Source organism: Mus caroli, chromosome 6 (genome assembly GCF_900094665.2).
Source record: "Mus caroli chromosome 6, CAROLI_EIJ_v1.1, whole genome shotgun sequence".
NCBI classification, from domain to species: domain Eukaryota; kingdom Metazoa; phylum Chordata; class Mammalia; order Rodentia; family Muridae; genus Mus; species Mus caroli.
Window position 1 is genome coordinate 51,284,247 of NC_034575.1, and position 18,491 is coordinate 51,302,737.

At 44.9% G+C, this 18,491-nt stretch overlaps 1 protein-coding gene across 1 annotated transcript in view; it reads left to right on the forward strand.

The window, feature by feature from the left end:
- The window catches only part of Fkbp9 (FKBP prolyl isomerase 9), a 47,136-nt gene extending 31,059 nt beyond the window's left edge, over positions 1 to 16,077 (forward strand). The window contains exons 7-10 of the mRNA XM_021164364.2: positions 5,471 to 5,657; positions 10,116 to 10,261; positions 12,392 to 12,555; positions 14,755 to 16,077. Coding sequence (XP_021020023.1) covers positions 5,471 to 5,657; positions 10,116 to 10,261; positions 12,392 to 12,555; positions 14,755 to 14,931 — 674 coding nt within the window. The 3' untranslated portion in view covers positions 14,932 to 16,077. The remainder of the gene's footprint in view (positions 1 to 5,470; positions 5,658 to 10,115; positions 10,262 to 12,391; positions 12,556 to 14,754) is intronic.
- Positions 16,078 to 18,491: the final 2,414 nt, after the last annotated feature.

The following is an 18,491-nucleotide window of genomic DNA, read 5'->3' on the forward strand; positions in this document are numbered from 1 at the left end:
GGGGGCAGGGGGCAGGGGGCAGGAGGCTATGGAGTTTAAGGCCATCTTCCCTGCCATAGTTATGATCTATTGCTGTGATAAGGCATTAATGACCAAGGCAACTCTAGAAGAGTTTATTTGGGGCTTACAGTTTCAGAGGGTTGTAGTCCATTATGACAGTGCAAAGGCATGATGCCATGAACAGCTAAGAGCTTAGATCTGTAAGTAGGAGGCACTAAGGACTAACTAGGAATATCATGGACCTTTGAGACCTTAAAGACTGCCTCTTGTACATCTTCCAACAAGTCCATACCTCCTAATCCATCTCAAACACTTTCACCCACTGGGGACCAAATATTTAAACCATTAAACTTAACTAAGTAATAACTTTGAGGCCAACCTGGGCTACAAGAGACCCTCTCCTAAAAAAGAAAGGAGAGAGAAACCAATGTCTAGGGAGAGAGGAAGAAAGAGGAGGAGGAAAAAGAAAAGAAAAGAATAGAGAAGAAAAGAAAAGAAAAAAGATGAGGTATTTATGCAGTGGTAAAATATTTGCATAGCATCTATGAGGCTCTGGCTTCATTCCTCAGTAATGAAATGAATGAATGGATGGATGGATGGATGGACAATGAAATGAATAAATGAATAAATATGTAAAATAGTCTTTGCTTTGTGTCCTGTTTAGAGTTTTATAATTTTTTTTTTCTGATTTTTTGAGACAGGGTTTCTCTGTGTAGCCCTGGCTATCCTGGAACTCACTCTGTAAACCAGGCTGGCCTCGAACTCAGAAATCAGCCTGCCTTTGCCTCCCAAGTGCTGGTATTAAAGGTGTGCACCACCATCGCCCGGCTGTTTAGAGTTTTGATGCTACTGTTTTATACTGTGCCAGGTTTTAGTTCTGGCCAACCGTACAGAGGTGGATAGTTTCTGAGCATTCTTATTTCATTATGACTTGAAGAATAATCCTTCCTGCCTTTAAAACAACACAACACAAAACAAAACAAAAACACACTGATAAAAACCATTTGTTTAAAGTTTTTTTTTTTTCCTTTTGGCTGTCCATCAAGTATGAGACTGAGCTCCACACAGAATTAAATGGTGCTTTGGGAAATATCCGAAGAGACTGCTCCATCCTGAATCCCACGTTATAGTAGGGGAGGGCTCCTCTGGGTTAGCATGCAGTGGCTTTTGGGAGGGTTACATAGGACTTCATGGTGATCCCTGGAGCACTGGCCTAGAAACAGGTGAGGAAGCAGATACGCTTAGCTTGTGGCTTCCTTTCAGCACACTGGAGTGCCAGGCACTAACAGGATCTCTGTAAAATCTATGGCAACAGTGACCCTCTCGTGGTGGTCACAGACTCTGCCGACATTTTGTTTTGTTGAAGCTGTTTCACCTCTAGGGTTAGTAAAAGCAGAATAAGACTTCCAGATGTTCTGGTTTTCTCTGCCACCTGGCATGTTCTGTGAGGACAGCTCAGGAATTTAGATTCTTATGTGTGTTTACGTGTTGAGGGGTGGGTCTCTTGTTATAGAAGTGAACTTCCCTGTGGTTTTCTATTCTCCCAAACTGTCTTTTCCATACTTTTTAGAAGAGAGTGAGGAAAATAATTGCTATTTTACCCACTTGTATCTGGGACTGTATGTGTGTGTTGTTGTATATGTGTATGGGCATGCATACCTACTAGATGTTGCATGTGTTGTATATGTGTGTGCACATGTGCATGGAGGTTGTATATATGCATTTGTTATATATGTGTGAGCATTGTTGGCTGGAGGATCCTGTCTTTAAAAAAAAATAAAAAGAATGGAAGGAAGGAAGGAAGGAAGGAAGGAAGGAAAAGTGGATGGTGCCCATATGAACATACACAGAAGAAAGGGTTACTATAATCACTGTTCAGATAAGAGAACAAGACCTACAAAAGTGGAACAATTTGCTTAAGGCCACAGAATGGAGCCACAATTAGACCCAAAGCTTTATTACGAGTCTGTATCATAGGGTAAGTCCCCATTTTCCAATGAATTGCTGGTTTCCTTATGTAGTGAATTGAGAACTCAAACCAGAACTTCCAGAGAGCTTGAGGGCAAATTAGTGAGGACCAGGAAGTGGGAGAGTTTTCTTCACAGCCAGGCTGCCAGCAGCCTTTTGTGTCTGCCTTGCTGGCCCCTTTTGGGCTCAAGACTCTGTCTTGTGTTCAAGCTCCGTTCTCTGCTTTTATAGGCTAACAGACTCCATTTGCTGGTCCATCAAAGATGCATTGAGTAATCTGAAGCCCGTATTCTGCTTAGGTGTTGGGATTCTATCAGGAAACAAGAGAAGCAATAACTCTGCCCACGCACAGCCTGGATCCTCACTGATGGGCACACTAGCATGCTTGTCTTTGCATTAACAAGGCACCTGGGAGACTGAGCCACATTAACTTCCTAGAAGCTGACAAGCCAGCCTGGAGTTAATATGGTACTCACTGAGTGGGTGTGCATCTGTTCTCAGCTCATCAAGATGTTTGTGTCAAAGATGTTGACTTAGTCATCAGCAGAGTGCTTGGTGAGCTGGTGGCAGATCCCAGTAATGCGCTGGTCTGGAATTAATTCCATTTTCTCCTGTAGCAGCAGACCCTGTTTCCCAAGGGGTCATTTTATTCATCTTAATCAAGTTTAGTATCTGCCTACTTAGGCATCTAGGTCTGAGAAAGGTTAAGTTAATCACATGCCATTAACATAATCATCCTTTCTCTTGTTTTTTTCACACAGTGTACCTCTGACTGGCCTGAAGTCACTTTGTAGACCAGGCTGATCTAGAAATTACAGAGATCCACCTGCCCCTGCATCCTGAGTTCTGGGATTAAAGTCATGAGCCACCATGCCCAGCCATAGTTTTTTTAAATAGTCACCTAGGAAAAACATTTCCTGGTCCCTCTCAAGCTCAGAGGTTCTTGAACATTGGAGCAGATGAGAATTACTTAGTACAGGGTGTTGTGTGGCAGCGGGCCAGGTCTGGGCATTTTCACCTGAATCCAGACTTGAGGGTCAGGCACTGACATTTCTAATTTTAATTTTTGAGACAGTGTCTCTCTATATAGCCCACGATAACTCTGGAACTCAACCATCAGTCTCCCTACCACTGCAGAAACTATTTTAAAGTCTCTCTCTCTCTCTGTATGCACGTCTCTTTCTCTCTTTTTCCTGTGTTTTAATGAATATTCTTTTTAAAATTAAATTTATTTATTTATTCACTTTACAACCCAATATCAGCCCTTCCTCTCCTCCTAGTACTTCCTCATGCAAGTCCTTCCCCCCATTCCTCTTACAAGGGGTNGTTCCCCCCCCCCCCCATGCCATCCCTCATCCTCACTCCCCACTCCCCTCCACCTCACATCCCCCACCCTCACTTCCCACCTTTTTATCCTCCCCAACCTTCCCACCCAGCATATTAAGTCGATGCCGGAGTAGGTACACCCTCTCCCACTGAGGCCAGACAAAGTTGTCCACTTAGGGGTGTGAGATCTGCAGACAGGTAGGTGACAGGCTCAGGGACAACTCCTGCTCCAGTTGTTTGGGATACCTGCATGAAGTCCAAGCTGCTCATCTGCTACATATGTGCAGGGGGCCTGGTTCCTGCCCATGCTTGCTGTTTGGTTGTTTGTTGGGGCCGACCTGCAGCTCTCATGTCTGGGTTCGAGCCTGGGAGGCATTTTGGAACTGAAAGAAAAGAGGGAATCTAGGCGGGTAGAGAGAGAAATGGAGCCAAGACAGTATTCTGATCAAGACTCCAATTTTTAATGGCGGACACGCTTTATAAAGGAGAGGGGAAGCCCATTCCCACCAAATCATCCTTGGAGCCCAGCTGCAGGTGACCACGTGTAGGCTCCGGAATAGCTAGGCCGACTCCCAGCAGGTAGCTGCAGTGGCAGAGGCAGAACAATAGAGTGATCCAGGGAGGCAGGCTCCACCCTAGGTGATCTCCTTAGTGGTAAGCAAAGTCAAGGTCTGACTCAGCCTGCTTCAGGCTCGTGGGGGGAGGTTACAGTTGTTCATTCCCTGGGAGCCCCAAGGGTCCAGTTTAGTTGACTCTGTTGGTTTTCCTGTGGAGTCCCTGTCCTCTTTGGGTCCCTCAATCTTTCTCCCAACTCTTCCATAAGAGTTCCCAAACTTTATCTACTGTTTGAATGTGAGTCTCTGCATCTCTTTTGATTGGCTGTGGGGTGGAGCCTCTCAGAAGAGAGTTACGTTAGGTTTTTGTCTGCAAGCATAATGGAGTATCATTAATAGAGTCAGGGACTGGTTCTTGCCGTATGGGATGGGTCTCAATTTAAGGTTGTCATTGATTACCCATCCCCTCAGTCTCCTCTCTTTGTTCCTGCACATCTTGTAGGCAGGACACATTTTGGGTGGAAGGCTTTGTGGGTGGGTTGTTGTCCTTAACCTTCCTGGCTACAGGAAGTGGCCACCTTAGAATCCATGTCCCTATTGCTAGGAATCTCAGCTAGAGTTCCCCTTACATGCTCTGGGGCCTTTCAGCCCATCTCTTTCTGCCCATCGCAGATCTCTGGCACATCCTAGAGATTGCCCCTGCCTCCCAGCCAATCTTCCTTCTCTCTCCCTTGCTCTCCCTACATATTATCAACCCCCATTCCGCTCCCACTTTCCCTCTTCCATTGACACAGAAAGAGATAATAGTTGAGGGAAAGCAGAGGAGTGAGGTTCATCCTGAGTAGTCACGTTGGGAAGAGAAACAGATCAAGAAGTCTGAGAACCCCCTCCCATGGGTCCATGGTTCAGTGGCTCTGTCATGAGGCTGAGGTTGAGGTATAGGAGGGCAGGAGGTTTGTGTAACTAAGCAGGCCTGGTCAAAGTGTGTGGCTCTGCCCATCACTGACTTATAACTGTCTTGCCTCTCCCTAAAGGCGATTTATCTATCATTATTAACTTTATCAGTAGCTGATGAGGGGTCAGTTTGGAAGAGCCGCTCTGGGTAGAAAGCTGATTCAGGGATCTTTTATACCAGGACGTGATCTGGAGGTTTGTAGTCTACACAATAAGTCCCTGTCTTTTAAAAAAAAATGTAAAAATGTTGATGATGTGAAAGTTAAAAAAAAAATCAAATAATGTAATTTGCCATCTTTGCAGTATATAAAAATCAAAACCAAACCAAACCAACCCCCAACCAGTCCCAAAAGGTATATACCCAGAGAGACACTGCCTCAGAACGACAAATTAAAAGCAAAGCGTCAGGGCCTGATCCTCCTTCTGAGACATTCCCAGTGGTCTCAGGCTTGTTTGGATTCAGGTAAAAATGCAGACACCTGGCCCGCTGCTGCTCAACCCTCTGTAAGGGATAAGTAATTCTTAACTGTACCAACATTCAAGAACCTCTGAGTCTGAGAAGGACCTGGGTGGGTCGCTGTATTCCTTACCAGACCCACCTGCTGGTCCTGGGGAGGCGAGTGTACTGTGGTGGGCGTGTTCATTGATTCCCTGGGTCTTGCCTTTAGGGAGCATTCCTGGCTCAGCTGTGCTGGTGTTCGACATCCACGTGATTGACTTTCACAACCCTTCGGATTCCATCAGCATCACTTCCCACTACAAGCCTCCAGACTGCTCGGTGCTGAGTAAGAAGGGGGATTACCTCAAATACCACTACAATGCCTCACTCCTGGATGGGACTCTGCTGGACTCCACGTAAGGGTATCTGGGAACCAGATGTGGAGGGAACCTTTGGTAGTACTTCCCACTGTGATGCTGGGTGGGAGTTGTTTGGTCCAACCCTCCGTATTGTGTAGTGCAAGCCTTCTCTGTGCTCAGCGCATTATTAAGGAGTTTCCTGCCACAGATCTTCCCTGCTCTAGACTGTTTCTTATCTGGCAGAACTCTCTTTCTCAGTCAGATCTATATTTAATAACTAAACCCTTGGAGTCAGATGCAGGGACAAACACCCATAATTCCAGTGCTTAGGAAGCTGCAAAAGGAGACAGAAAGCCAGAGGCAAACATGGATACATAGTGAGAGATACATAGTAAGAACCGGTGTCAAGGTCTGCTACAGGGGCTCTGCTTTCTTTGTCCTAGACAGTTTCAGCGCTGCGTCCCACCCTGCACAGGTTGCTTGGCCTCTTGGCTTTTGTCCCCACTTATATGTCCTTCCTGTTTTCAAACACATCCTGGGAGGAAACTCCTCCTGCTTCTAAAGTCGCCTAACTCTCCCCCCCCCCCCGCAGCCTTAAGTTACTTTTGTGTCTGTTATGATCTGAATATTTTAGAGATACCTGATTTCTTATTCGTAGTTTTTCCTATTTCTTATTCATAGTTTTCCCCAGAGTATCTGTAGCACTAAAGGATCATATAATAAATGTTAGTTGATAGAAATAAACCTGAAAATCATAAAAAATAATGTAAAAACAAGTTTGCTTCCTGTGACTCCGAGTCTCAAGTGTGTCTGGAAATTGAATCAGTCTTCTCTGGGAAAGAGTCATTTTCAGACTTTATATTTTTGTCTAAGAACATCCACTGATGGGCTGAGCCTGATTTAGGTGTCTGAGTCCAGAGTTGGAGAGCTGATTGTCCCGGAGCCTCTCCTTTACCGGTCACTTTGCCCTCTAGCTCGGAGTCTGGCTTTGGACTATGAGGTCCTGCAAGCGGTGGCACATTCAGTGTTATTTCATCAAAATCCAAAACCCTCTTATTATTAGAAGTACTATTTTATGCACCTCTAAAACCACAGAAGTTTTGCCCAGTCAGTCAGTCATAATCACAGAGATGTTAAAACGTGGAGGGAAAGATAGCACATTTTAGGATTGTAACCTTAGGGGCCCTGATTCACAGAGAGGCTTAACAACAGACCTTGCAGAGCGATCCCAGCCACTGGGTGTGAGAAGTATTCAGAGGCAGTGGGAAGGATGAGAGAGCTCATGCATGTGAAAATGGCCCAGCAGTCAGCGCTCCTGTCTCTGTTCTGCTGCTCAGACCAAGAATGGGGAAATGGGGCTGGGAGACAAAGAAATTCCTTCTTGTCTGTGTAGGATACACATGTCTGAGAGGCAGAGATCAGATGTCCTGCCCTCTGATATGTTTGGTGGAGTCACCGTCTTCTTATGGAGCAGGAGCCACAGGATGCAGGGAACCTTCTTTTTAAGATAAACCTTAAGATAAAATTGCTAAATGATAAAGAGAGTCATTTGTTTTACCTGTAAATCCACAGACAAGAGCAGTGGCCACACATCCTTGCTGGTCTTTGTGTGTGTGTGTAAGATTCCAAATAAAGGAATTATGGGAAGGATGGTAGGCACCCACCTTCTTGGTGCCACCTCAAACCCTACCTGGGTACAATCAACACAACCAGTTCACTGGTGTGGGTGCTTGTCATCAAGGCAAGGGGTAGCTGCTTCTCTTATCTACTGCTGTGATGAAACACCATAACCAAAGCAAGTTGGGGAGGAAAGGATTTATTTGACTTACACTTCCATATCACTGTTCATCATCGAAGGAAGTCCAGACAGGAACTCAGACAGGGCAGGAACCTGGAGGCAGGAGCTGATGCAGAGACCATTTGAGGACAACTCTGCGGGTATTCAGGCAGGGAAGTAAACCACAAAGAGATGACGATGAAAACTTGGTTCAGAATGACTTCATCAACCCGGATCAAGACTTCAGGGAGTCTAATACCAGAGGGTTTATTCAAAACAAATTTAAACACAGTATAATTTGGAGAAAAGTTTCTTGGTGTCATACAATCCCTGCTGCACAAGGAGGTGTAACTACATTGAAACTTAACTCAGGAACTTGTCATTTCTTCCAAGAAGTTGGGTTTTAGAGGTATGCTCCCTGGACTAGCTTAAGGGCCTAGGATGGGCTGTAGCCTGCTCTCAGTCATACAGATAATGTAGAGGTTATTTGGGCTATTAACCACCTCTGGTCATGGTTGTGGGAGCTTGGGGGAACCTCTGGCTATAAAGGTCATTTAGATAATTAGCCACCTCTGGTCGTGGTTGTATGAATTTGATATGGCCTGGCCCAACAGATAACACAGGTCACCAGGCTGTTTAATCACTTCCAGGTCCCAGCTTTCTGGAAAAACAGGTTATGTCCTTACCTTTGAAAGACAATTTGTGTGCTTAACATTCCTGGGTTCCCTGGAGATCTATGGGTGCAAGGATGTTCATGGTCCCAACAGTCGTTGGTGGATTGGTGCTGCTTATTGGCTTGGTCTCCCATGACTTGCTCAGTCTGCTTTCTTAAAGAACCCAGGACCACCTGCCCAGGATGATATATCCCTCAATGGGCTGGGCCCACTCCTGTCAATCCCTAATTAAGAAAATGCCTTAGGATGGATCATAGGGCCCCCAATGGAGGAGCTAGAGAAAGTAACCAAGGAGCTAAAGGGGTCTGCAACCCTATAGGTGGAACAACAATATGAACTAACCAGTACCTCCCGGAGCTCGTGCCTCTAGCTGCATATGTATCAGAAGATGGCCTAGTCAGCCATCAGTGGAAAGAGAGGCCCATTGGTCTTGAAAACTTTATATGCCTTAGTACAGAGGAACGCCAGGGCCAAGATGTGGGAATGGGTGGGTAGGGGAGTGTGTGTGGGGGGAGGGCATGGGGGGACTTTTGGGATAGCATTGGAAATGTAAATGAAGAAAATACCTAAATAAAAAAAAAAGAAAGAAAATGCCTTACAGGCTTGTCTGGGGCTGGCTCTTACTGAGACACTTTCTTAACTGAGGCTCCCTCTTCTCCAGTGACTCTAGCTTGTGTCAAGTTGGCTGTAAAACTTGCCAGCATAATGCTGCTTTTAGGAGATGTGGAAATTTCAAAGGTCCCGGGGCAAGGAGCCAGGAAGCAGGAAACCTGGGGTCAGGGTTGGAAGAATGCAAGGCAAGAGGATGGTGTTTGCACATCTCATAAAATAAGTAAATAAACAAAAATAAAAGACTCCCAAGAAAAGTAGCAATGGAATTGTTTGCTTAGAGGATCTTATTAATGTCTGTGTATTTCAACTGGGTGTTTGTTATCACGTAAGCAAGGTCTTGAGTATTCTGTGAGACTCAGGGATCTGTACTATTCCAGCTGGGACCTGGAGAGGCTTGACAGCCAGTAGGTCAGAGGTGGCTCCTACACAGGCCTCTCCTGAGGACATCCTGTGCTGGTGGTGTTTGTCTGTGTCATTTTCTCCCTAAGTAGGATAAGCATATTGTCATCTTGGGCTTGCTGAGCCCTGAACATCAGGGAGCCTGTGGAGGCTGGGAGGTCCCTGGGGACTGTAACCTTAAGGAGATATCTGCTCCTTGTCACCACCTGGTGATGGGCACCGAGGAATGGCAGGATATTTCTTCCTTGGCAATGAAGAGCATAATAGCTGTCATTTTGCCATTTGGGAAGTGGTAGATTTTTTAGTCATGGCTGAGGCTATGGGGCCAGCTGCTTTCCCCATGTCTCCAGGATCCCTGAACTTTGTGGTTAATGAAATTCTCATCCGGATCAGCACCCTCCACTCTTTCTTTGCTTTCCAATATGTTAAACATATTTATTATTGACTATTATTATCTCTACGTTCTGGACAAAGAAACCAAAGATACATTTCCCAGGTCAAATGAAGAAGCATAACCAGGATGCTTGTGCTCTTAATGGCCAGGCCATCTCTCTAGTGCCAGAACCAGGATTCTAACTCAGGCCTTTAATCTAAAATCCTGAGCCTGGTGCTTGGCTGCAATGCTAGCACTTTAGAGTCTGAGGAAGGAGGATCAGGAGTTTCAGGTCATCTTGGTTATAAAATTATTTCGAGACCACCCTGGGCTACATAGTGACTGAAAATAAATCAGTACTATACAAATAATCTACTCCTTGGAGACACTGTAGAATACCAGGAATGCGCCCATGTAGTTCACTGTTCCCACTTTATATTTTCCAGATCTCCCGTGGGATCCCTCATGGCAGTAAGGCTCAATGCCAGCATGCCCCTGTACTGTGAATTGTTCCTTTTGTCTTGATTTTTATGTCTTTGCCAGGTTAGAAGCAGGCAGGCAGGTTGTCTTGCAGTTCGTCCTGCCGTGAGTCTGTCAGCCATTTCTTCATCAGAACTATACATCTTTCACAGAACACCCTCTGCCACCACTGATAGGTACCTGTTTCCTTTCTTTTCCAGGTGGAATTTAGGCAAAACTTATAACATTGTGTTGGGGTCTGGACAAGTCGTGCTGGGGATGGACATGGGTCTCAGAGAGATGTGCGTGGGAGAGAAGCGGACTGTGATCATCCCGCCCCACCTGGGCTATGGAGAAGCTGGTGTGGGTGAGTGAGTGAAGGTGTTCAGGAGTGCTGGGAAAGTCACCAGCTGAATGCATGGGTCACAAGTAAAGCCACAGTATGCTGCTTCCATGTAGAACTGAAGGGTTCTGTTTGGGTTCTGTTTGTTTGCTTTTTAATTAAGAAAACTTAAGGAGTTTTGAGCATTTTTTTAAGTTAAAGACCATGTAAATTTTGTTCAAATACCCATTGCACTGTCCCCGACTTCTCGAGAAAGAGCCAGCTCCAAGACTACACCACTGGTGTGCAGGTTCATCTGGCCAGGCCCTAGGGGAGGACTTTGGGTGGTCTGGGGTTAGGCTGCCTGCTTCTTTGGAACTGTTTCCTGGGCCAGGCAGGGTGCTACAGGCCATTGCTGTGCACTGCTCTGGAGCCTGTGAGTCAGCCAAGAAGATGCTGTAAGGCACAGGTTGCTTTTGAGTTCTGGGAATGTCAGCCTCTGCATCCCTGCAGTGGTGATATTTTACTGTATTTCTTTGTGATTCCAGAATACCCCTTCATGGTGTTGTCACACTGCTGACAGTTGGCAGCATGGGGCACCAGTTTGTAAATGTGATTGGCATGCTGGGGTGATTTCGTTTTGTTTTATGAAAAACTTTAAAAACTATATTGCTTACTGGCTCTCCTCTCATTTATTCCCAGAAAAAAAAAAAGTCTCAAACAATATGTCTGTATTCTTTAAGACTTTTATTAGGGCATATTATTATATCATATAGTAAATATAAAATTTAATTTAGTGGAAAAGCTTATGCTTGCTATGTATGAGGCCCTGGGTTTAATCTCAAGCACTGAAAATGAATGAATTTCAAAATATATATATATATATATATATATATATATATATATATATATATAGTCATATACTTATAGTGCTTCTTTTGAGTCTTATTGTGTATACTGACTTTGAATTGAAAATAATTTTCAGGCATTGTTTATTGCCCTTAAAGTTCTGCTATTGAATTTATAAAATTCTATAATTGGGGCTGGGAGACAGCTCAGTGATAGGGTGCTTGCTGAACATGTGCGAGGCTTGATCTCTGACACCTCATCTGGTGGCTTTGGAATGTTTTGTTTTTATAAAAAAAAGTACAGTAAGGAATACTTTTTTGTCTACGCTTGTTACTTTTGGTTTTCTGAAGCAACATTTTACTATGTAGCCCAGGCTGGCCCCAAGCTTTCAATCTTCTTGCCTCAACCTCCCAAGTGCCAGGATTATAGACATGGGCCAACATACCTGGCCTAACAATTGCATTTTGTCAATTCTACATAAACACATAATCGATTCATTTATGTATGTGCATGCTTGTGTGGGTCACGTGTGTTTTTGAGTGCATATGTGTGCATGTGTGGGACCAGAGGCAATTCTATGTGTCTTTCCCTAGGAGACATCCACCCTGCTGTTTGAAACTGGGTGTCACACTGGTTTATGTGAGCTAGACTGGCTGGGCAGCACGGCCCAGGGATCTGTCTGTCTCTGCCTCTTTTCCCATGCTGGAATTAGGAGTGTGTGCTGCAATATCTGGCTTAAATGTTTTATTTAACTTGCATATGTGTGTGTGTGTGTATACTCATGTGCTTCCTGCTACATGCTATGGTGTATATGTGGAAGTCAGAGGCCAAATTTTGGATTAAGTTTTCCCCTACCATGCGGGTCCTCCTGGAGATTTTACTCAGGCCCTTAAGTTTAGTGGGAAACACCTTTTTTTGCTGAGCCATTTTTGCCTGCCCGTGCCTGATATGGGCAGTGGGAACTAAACTCAGGCCCTCTCTCCAGCCTCTACATTTAATTTACATGTAAATTAAGACCCAGGTTTCATGAAACAGCCATCTTTGCTGGATGGAATATTCAGGGACCTAGTTTATTTTATTCCTTAAAAAGAGAAAAAAGTATCCTCTTTTAAGGAGCTAAGAAGTAAAAGCACTGGAAAGATGTATTAAGGCGATATGAAATAATTATATAATAGCATATAATAATTATTCATGACTTCATTAGGCACGAGTACCAGCTGGGAACTAGTAGCTTCTTGGGTATGGTGGCTGAAGGCTGGGAGGAGAGCGCAGGTCCCAACCACCAGCCTGCGTTTAACACTGTGTTCCTTCTACCTTGTTGAATAGATGGAGAGGTCCCTGGCAGTGCCGTCCTAGTGTTTGACATCGAACTGCTGGAGCTTGTGTCTGGCCTTCCGGAGGGGTACATGTTCATATGGAATGGTGAAGTGTCTCCTAACCTCTTTGAAGAAATCGACAGGGATGGCAATGGGGAAGTCCTCCTGGAGGAGGTAAATGGCCTTTGTAGGAGGGTCTGTTGTTCAGGGGCCTTCTAGGGGCAGGGATCCATTCAGTGTGCCAAGGATAGAGCTGGCCATGCAGATCTCTGGTAATGGTGCTAACTAGCACATGTGTTTTACACATATCATCACGTGAAGGAACAGGGCTCCTGAGAGGTGTAGGGAATGTCTCAAATGCACAGATCTGGATTCAGTTTCTAGTCACTGGGTGTTCACTGTTTCTCCACGGTTTTCAGCTCCACCTCCACAACAGCCCTGTGAACAGCATTCAGAAGTTTTAGAAGAACTTGCAGAGAGTAATTGCCCCAGGTCTCAGCTTCCCCGGGTTTGAGCTGGGCCACAGCTTCTTAGTGGAGCTGAGCAGTAGCAGTCTGTTGTGCTGTCACTGTACACGGAGTTAGAGCTCAGCTCACACCCATCTGCTAACTCACGCATATCTCCAGTCTTACCCCTTTGTCTTCCTACACCATCAGCTTTTCCTAGACCTGGAACGTTCCTTTGAGTATCATGAATGGTTTTGGTTGGTTTTTCTCTATTCTCCTTTGTGTTTGAGACCTAGTCCAGTGTGTTGCCAAGGCTGTCCTTGAACTCATGATCCTCTTGTTTCAACCCCCCATCCCACATTTTCATGACCAGTACAGTTATTTCATGTCATCTTGATATGTCTTCCCAGTGTTTTCATTTCTTTGCTCCTTTTATAGCAAAACCTCAAGAGACTTGTCCTACAGTCCTCTCCCGCTCCTGATTTTGTTTGTATATATATTTTTAAGATTTGTTCTTTTGTTTTGAGATGAGGTTTTGCTCTGTAGCTGAGGCTGGTCTTGAACTCACTGTCTTCCTGCCTCAACCTCCTGACTGCTGGAAATATAGGTAGGCACCATTGTGCCTAGCTTTATTTTGCCTTTTGGAGATAGTTACTTCCTCTCTTGCCCAGGCTAACCCTAAATATTTGAGTTCAAACCATCTTCCTTCCAAGCAGCTGGGACTTGAGCTTTCCACCATGACCAGTCCTTTGTTCTTTCTATGTGTGGATGTTTTGCCTGCATAAATATCTGCTCTAGGCTTATTTCCACTTTGCATTCTAGTGACCTGCTTTACATCTTCAGTAACTGAACCTCGATCCTAGTCCTAGCCCCACCCTAAGGCTGCCTCACCCTGAGCTTCTCCATGAGTCTGCCATAGCTCCTTGCTTCTCACAACCCGCAGAGGCCCATCTCCAAAGCCTCCCTATGGCTGTTGGGGCCCTCTCCATCTGCTTGCTGCCACCTCCTCACCAGCTACTCTCTTTGCTGGTGTGGTCCATCACACGTGTTCTGAGAATGCATGAGGCAGGCTTCCACCCTCTGAACCAACTGTTCTTCATGCTTAGACTAGACTCAGAAAACTGGCTCATTCCCCGACTTTCTTCAAGTCTTTGCACACAAGTCTACTCTGACCACTAAATTTATGTTTCAACTTGCCCTCCCAAGTTAACCTTACCTTGTTTTCTCTACCTTCCCTCTCTCTCTTGGTGGAACAGTCTATTTTATAATTTTAGGTATAGTTTACTTACTATATTCATGTAGAACGTCAATATTGCAAGAGCAGCTTTGTTTGTGCTTTATCTCATGCCTTTAGAATGATGCTCGGCACATGGTGGCTGGTTTTTATCATGAATGAATGAATGAATGAATGAGTGAATGAGTGTGTAGGTATAACACTGTTCTGGAGAGGTCAACCTCAGGTCCGAAGCTAAAGCTGTTCTGGTGGCTGAAGCCTATTGGATACCTTGATCCCAAGGGCTCTTGAAGTCCTCTAGTCAAGGGATTTAAGAACGTTTCAATAGTATTTTCGTTTTAAAAGCATGTGTGTGGGAATATGCGCATGTACATATCAGGCGCCTGAGGAACCCAGAAGAGAGCATCAGATTCCCCTGGGGCTGGAGGTGCAGGTGGTTATGAACTATCCAACCTGAGTCCTGGCGCTAAGCGCTCTTAACTGCTTATCCGTCTCTCCAGTCTGTAGTCCGGGGAATTTTCATCTGCATCTAAGAAATCCAGGCCATGTTCTCAAGAACAACTTGGTTTGCAAGTGTGGACTCTTATTTTTCAGTACCCCGCCGCCATTACCCATCCTCATGCCATAGTATTTCAGGCTTGGTTCTGCATGCCCAGTTCTGCTGTTCTCACATTTGTCCTGTCCCCTTTCCAGTTCTCAGAGTACATTCATGCCCAAGTGGCAACAGGCAAAGGGAAGCTGGCTCCTGGTTTTAATGCTGAAATGATCGTGAAGAATATGTTCACCAACCAGGACCGGAATGGAGATGGGAAGGTCACGGCTGAGGAATTTAAACTGAAGGATCAGGAAGCCAAACATGATGAACTGTAAGCCTGACACGGATCAGTGTGTGCCAAGGCGTGCATAACACCAAGCGACCTGTCGTGGCGGAGCATGCTGTCAAGGTGTGAAGATTTCTAGGAAGGTTTGAGAGTAGCCAGAATTAGGTGGGCCATGTAGTACCTGGTGCAGACAGTGGGGGTGGCTGATGCCCATGGTGAGAACTTGGGTGGATTTCCAGTGACAGTAAAGAGAATCTGTATATAGTGCCTTGGCATGGGAAAGTCTGTAGCACCAATTGCATTTGTGAGTCTTCTGGGAGGTTGTGTTAATAAAGGAAAATTATTTCATAGAAGATGTAGCTGTCATGGAGGAAACAGAAGAAGTACCCAGGTGTCTACCTAAAGAAACGATTTGTTTTAAAAGTGTTGCTGGTGTCTTAAAAAAAGTTCACCATGGGCAGAAAGATAAAAGGCACACATGTTCCAGCAAGAGTCCTTGACAGTAGCCATTGCTCTTCTCAGTGTTCTGTACAAGCTCTGGTGATACCAGGCCCTGTGCTACAGCCACCCTGTCACCTTCCCTACAAATCTCCATTTTCATGTTTTCCAGTTCACTCTCTACACTGGCAGCCCTCCAATTGGTAGTGTCTGTCACTTAAAGGTTAACAGGAGTCTCCTGGACAGGAAAAACACAGACCAAATGGAAGCTGTCTTAGCCCATGAGTAGAGGATTTGACCTGCATTTTCTACATAGGATTGACTTTCTCTTTCTCCACTCTTCCTTTGGGGAGATACATAATGGCTGGGTCTCACTGGTCGGCCAACAGAAAATTTTACTGTGACTAAAGTTGATGTGTTATCCCAACAAATGAAGGTGACACTTTCTGCCCCCCTGCCTCAATTTGTGTCTTGGAAGGCAATTTGAGGTCTCCTGCTGTAGAAAAGGCTAGCCCATTCCCACACCATGTGGTAGCTATGCTCCTACCTTATGTCCTTAGAAACCAATGATGTTGGCACTCACTCTGACGTAATCAGGACGTTTCCATTTGAAATGGCATTTTTTTTTTTTTTTTTACAAAGTTAAACTGTTTTGTACTGATGTTGCCCTGAGATAGTTCATGCAAATGCTGTGCACTCATTCAGTGGAATATAGTTGGAAAACTGACTTTTTTCTGATATAAAATGTTGAATCATATCATCTGGCTTTATGGTATTTTATTTGAAGGTTCAGAGGATCTTATGAGAATGCACTGTGTGGTTGAAGTCCCCTTGACAAAAACTTGGCAGGACAGCAGAGCATTGTGCAGGGCAATGGGGCATCTGGGTGGGGGTGGGAGGGAGCTGGTACTGGCAGGAAACTCACTAGATAATCTCATAGAAAGGGCTATTTACAGGTATGGGCAGGGCTTAGGGGAGCAGAAAATGCTGAGATACTGTGAAGATAGGGTTGCTTAGTAATAGCTGGAAGCTGTTTGCCACTCCTGGGTCTCAGTGAATTTAAGGTGAATCAGCTGGAGCAGAGCTGCCTGAATGTGTGTATTGAGGCGACTAGTTACACACAGAGCATGGCTGGCATTGCAGTCTAGTGAAGAATAAGAGATAGCATCTCTTCTCATCTTCCTGTCTGCTGCCTACCATTGGCTCCCAGCAGGTGAACCCCAACCTAAGCCAGACAGAAAAGACTGCAGGGACTGTGTCTCCCCAGGTTGGCCTCACAAAATATGCAATTTGTGAAGAATGAAGTTTGGGGAGACCCTGGGTCACAGAGCGACTTAGGTGGAGGAGCATGCAGAAGGCTATGCAAGTTGTCTGCTTTGGTCTCAGGCCAGCACATTTAATTACTGTGAACAAGTCACACCTTTAGCTCCGTGGCCCACACTGTACAATCTACCATGACTTGTGTTAGATGCTGCATCAGCACCCAACAGGTTTTCTTAATCTGCACCTACCAATCCACTGTCCATGTGACAGCATTGTGACTGGGGCTCTTGAAGTCCATTTTCTTTTCTCTTTTCTTTTCCTTCCTTCTCTTCTCCTCCTACTCTTCTTAATTTCTTAACTGATTCTTTGTGAGTTTCACATCATGCACCCCAATCCCACTGTCCCTTTGTATTGGCCCTCTGCCCTTGCAGCTTCCCCTGCCCCCCAAAGAAAATAAAAACAAAAATTAACAAACAAACCAAAAACAAAGTATAGAGAACATTTCGTTGTGGAAGCTACAGTGTCACACAGTATATCCCTCTGTCCATACATCTTTACTAGCAGTGTTCATTTCAATGAATCATTGGTCTGGTATGAGGTCTCTGGCTTCTGTGACACCATTCGTACTGGATCCTCACAAGGACTCCTCTTGGATATCCTGTTATTGTTCTGTGTCATGGAGATCCTGCAGTTTTGGATCTGCAGGACTTTTGTTTTTGTTTTCTGAGACAGGGTCTTGCTGTGTAGTTGTCTGGCTCTGAACTCATGATTCTCCTGTTTTGTCCTGAGTACTGGGGTTTTAGGAAAGTACCTCTGTACCTAGCCCCAACCTCTGGCTTATAAAGCCCTTCAGTTTCATCTATAGGCTGATGCTGTTCTTTCCTTTGAACATAATACTCTTAAGTGTGTTCTCAGTCCTTAGATCACTAAACTTCACATTAAGTACTTTTGCTCTTTCACATGTTACTTATTACAAAAACAAAAACACCAATGGAGAGTAAGGATAAGAGATTTTGAATCATTTAACCTTGCCTTTCTGTCCCTTCTGGTTGGACTAGAGACTGCTCTTCACAATGAGCAGTCAGATCATACATGGTGTCTGTAGGGCACACCACTTAGTTGCCTGAAGGATCTGAAGTTTACATGTTACAGTCAGGTTCAAATAGATCACAGTAGAAACTAAACCCACAAAAGCCACGCAGCAAAGAGATCTGGAATGGGATCTGGAGAAGGTCCCTAACTTTGCATGACTTAGTCACAGAGGAACCTACTGTGACTGGTCTGAATATGATGTCTCCCATTGTATTGGGCATCTGAATACTTGGTCCCCAGTTGGCGCTGCTGTCTTGTGGGGGGAGGGGGTACGGCCTTAGTGGAAGCATGGCAGTCAGAGTGGGCTTTGAGAGTTTAAAGACTCCTGCCATTGTTAGTTTGTTCTCGCTGCTTTGAGCTTGTATTTCTTCCTGCTGCCTCTGCTTCACCATCATGATCCCTAACTCCCCAGAGTTGTAAAAGCCCAAATAAATGCTCTTGTCCATCAGTGGGCTTGGCCATGGCATTTTATCACCGCAGCAGCAAAGTAACTGATACATCCTGCTATACATTGTTTCTGAAACTTTTTATAAGGAACTCTTTGTGTTCAATAAAAGAAAATGATTTTCATAGTCCTTAGTATTCTTAAAGGACAAATTAAAGCTTTCCTGCAATATCTTTTTATGCTTAGACATGTATTTTGAAAGTAGGATTAATGTAAAAATACGCACTACTTGGTTTTTGTTTTCGCTCCTTGGTTCCATGTAGCCCAGGCTGGTCAGACTTGAGGCTGACCTTAAATTCTTGACTCCCCTGCATTTTTCTCTTGTGTGCTATGATTACAGACATACCTCACCACCATGACGGACAACAGAA